At 53.7% G+C, this 1,712-nt stretch overlaps 2 protein-coding genes across 2 annotated transcripts in view; one reads left to right on the top strand and one right to left on the bottom strand.

Annotated features, from left to right (window-relative positions):
- CCT3 (chaperonin containing TCP1 subunit 3) overlaps positions 1-1,379 on the bottom strand; it is a 25,292-nt gene extending 23,913 nt beyond the window's left edge. Inside the window, exon 1 of the mRNA XM_003795257.2 lies at positions 1,119-1,379. Within this exon, the coding sequence (XP_003795305.1) occupies positions 1,119-1,149 (31 nt within the window). The 5' untranslated portion in view covers positions 1,150-1,379. The remainder of the gene's footprint in view (positions 1-1,118) is intronic.
- Positions 1,380-1,409: 30 nt separating this feature from the next.
- Positions 1,410-1,712, top strand: part of TSACC (TSSK6 activating cochaperone) — a 6,718-nt gene continuing 6,415 nt past the window's right edge. The window contains exon 1 of the mRNA XM_003795255.2: positions 1,410-1,572. The gene's annotated coding sequence lies outside the window, so the exon portion shown is untranslated. The remainder of the gene's footprint in view (positions 1,573-1,712) is intronic.

Genomic DNA, 1,712 nt, shown 5'->3' with positions numbered 1-1,712 from the left:
ATGCAGCCCCAAGAAAACCTTTACAGATGCACCACTCACCCCAGGGCCATCCCAGTGGAGCCAAACCAGGTTCTAGCCAACACTACACCACGCTTACTCCCTTCTGTCTTCACTCCCTTCCAACTTCAGTCTGTAAATTCTTGACCCAGTCCATACAATTCTAATACCCACAACCCTCAGGATTTCAATTCTATCTCAGACAGTGGGAACCAAAAATCTGCACAGACCTACAATTTATCAGAATAGGTTTTTTTTTCAGGGTTAAACCTATCTTTTTTTCTTTTGAAAGTTATTTCCCAGGTATGGAGAGAATGAGTAACAACTGCAGTAACATTCAGGGCAGGGGAGACGGTTAAGGAGGGGAAGTGGCTGGTCAGGTGTCCCGGGCGGTCTTGCTGGATAATGCCAGAGTCACACAAGGGGCAAAAACACACCAACGGAAAGCAATGGAGGTGGTGCTCTAAAACTAAGGGATATTCCCAAAGGAAACAGATACAAGTCGAGACATCTGGGAAAACTCAACTGGTGAACAACTTGGGGACGCCAAGGAAGAGGACTACCGGTGCCTGAGACCAGCGCGGCGCAGTCACTTCGGAAATATAATCTGTTCAATTATGGTCGCAGAAAAGAAACGTGCACCTGCTATTCGTCAAACCCTCTATTTCAGCAGTTTACCTACTTATCTCATTTAGTCCTCACCAGGCTAAGAGAAAACATTATCAACTTCACAACACACGAGAAAATAATTACCGCTACTGACGGATGGGCCGTGGACACAAGGCCAGGCCTAACCCGCACCGGTACGACCCCTCAGCGACACACGGGAAGTAACCTCAGCCGGGGGCGCAGGGCGGGGTCGAGAAACGGAACCCGAGACGGGCAGCATCACCAGAACCAGCACGCGAGACGAGGCTCACGAGCCGAAAATCAGTTTGTGCTTGTGAAGGATGTGACTGAGTCAAGGGAAAAGAGAAAGGCGGAAGGCGGGCCTTCCAAAAAGAGGACAGTGACTGAAAGGCTCAGAAGCTGGGCCAGAGAGGGACCGGGCCGAGCAGCACTAGAAAGTGTGGAGGAAGGGCGAAGAGGGGCTCCTTTCCCCAGGTTTCCCCAGAACTCACTAAGCACGAGCACCGGACGATGGCCCATCATGGCGGCGCGATGCAGAGCCGGGTACCGAGAGCTGGAGGAACCGGCAGAACCTTCTGGATACAGAGGACCAGACAGAAACCCAGGAAACGCTACCTCTTCAGGGCTTGCAACTAAACCCGCTACTCTACGAATTGCCACCAATCACAGCACCAGCCCCATTGACCGGCATGAAAACAGACCAATTGATACCTTAGCCCCGCCCCTCCGAAAAAAAAGGGAAGGCAAGTTAGGTAGAGAGAACGCGATGCGGGCCTTGGGAACGCACAAGCGCTTGCGCAATATGGTGGCCGCGCCCGGCCTCGTGCGACGCGAACGTCAGCGCAAGCGCCGAGGCGCGGGCAGTTGGTAGGGACGCCACTGCGCATGCGTACCAACTACAGGGGTGGGTGCGGGGGGGGTGGAGGCTTTTGATTAACACCGTAGGTGAGGACGGCGAACTATGGTTGCTCCTCGGCTCCAATAGGACTGTGAGCGTCAAGAAGGCGGGACAGTTTCCGCGCTCACACCCCATCTTTAAATACCGGGAGGGGATAGAGGGCGGGACTTTAGTAGGCGGTAGGGGG

This window comes from Otolemur garnettii, unplaced genomic scaffold (assembly GCF_000181295.1).
Source record: "Otolemur garnettii isolate 467f Iridium unplaced genomic scaffold, OtoGar3 scaffold00091, whole genome shotgun sequence".
Taxonomy (NCBI): Eukaryota; Metazoa; Chordata; class Mammalia; order Primates; family Galagidae; genus Otolemur; species Otolemur garnettii.
The sequence above is the reverse complement of the archived record's forward strand: the minus strand, read 5'-3'. Positions and strand labels throughout refer to the sequence as shown.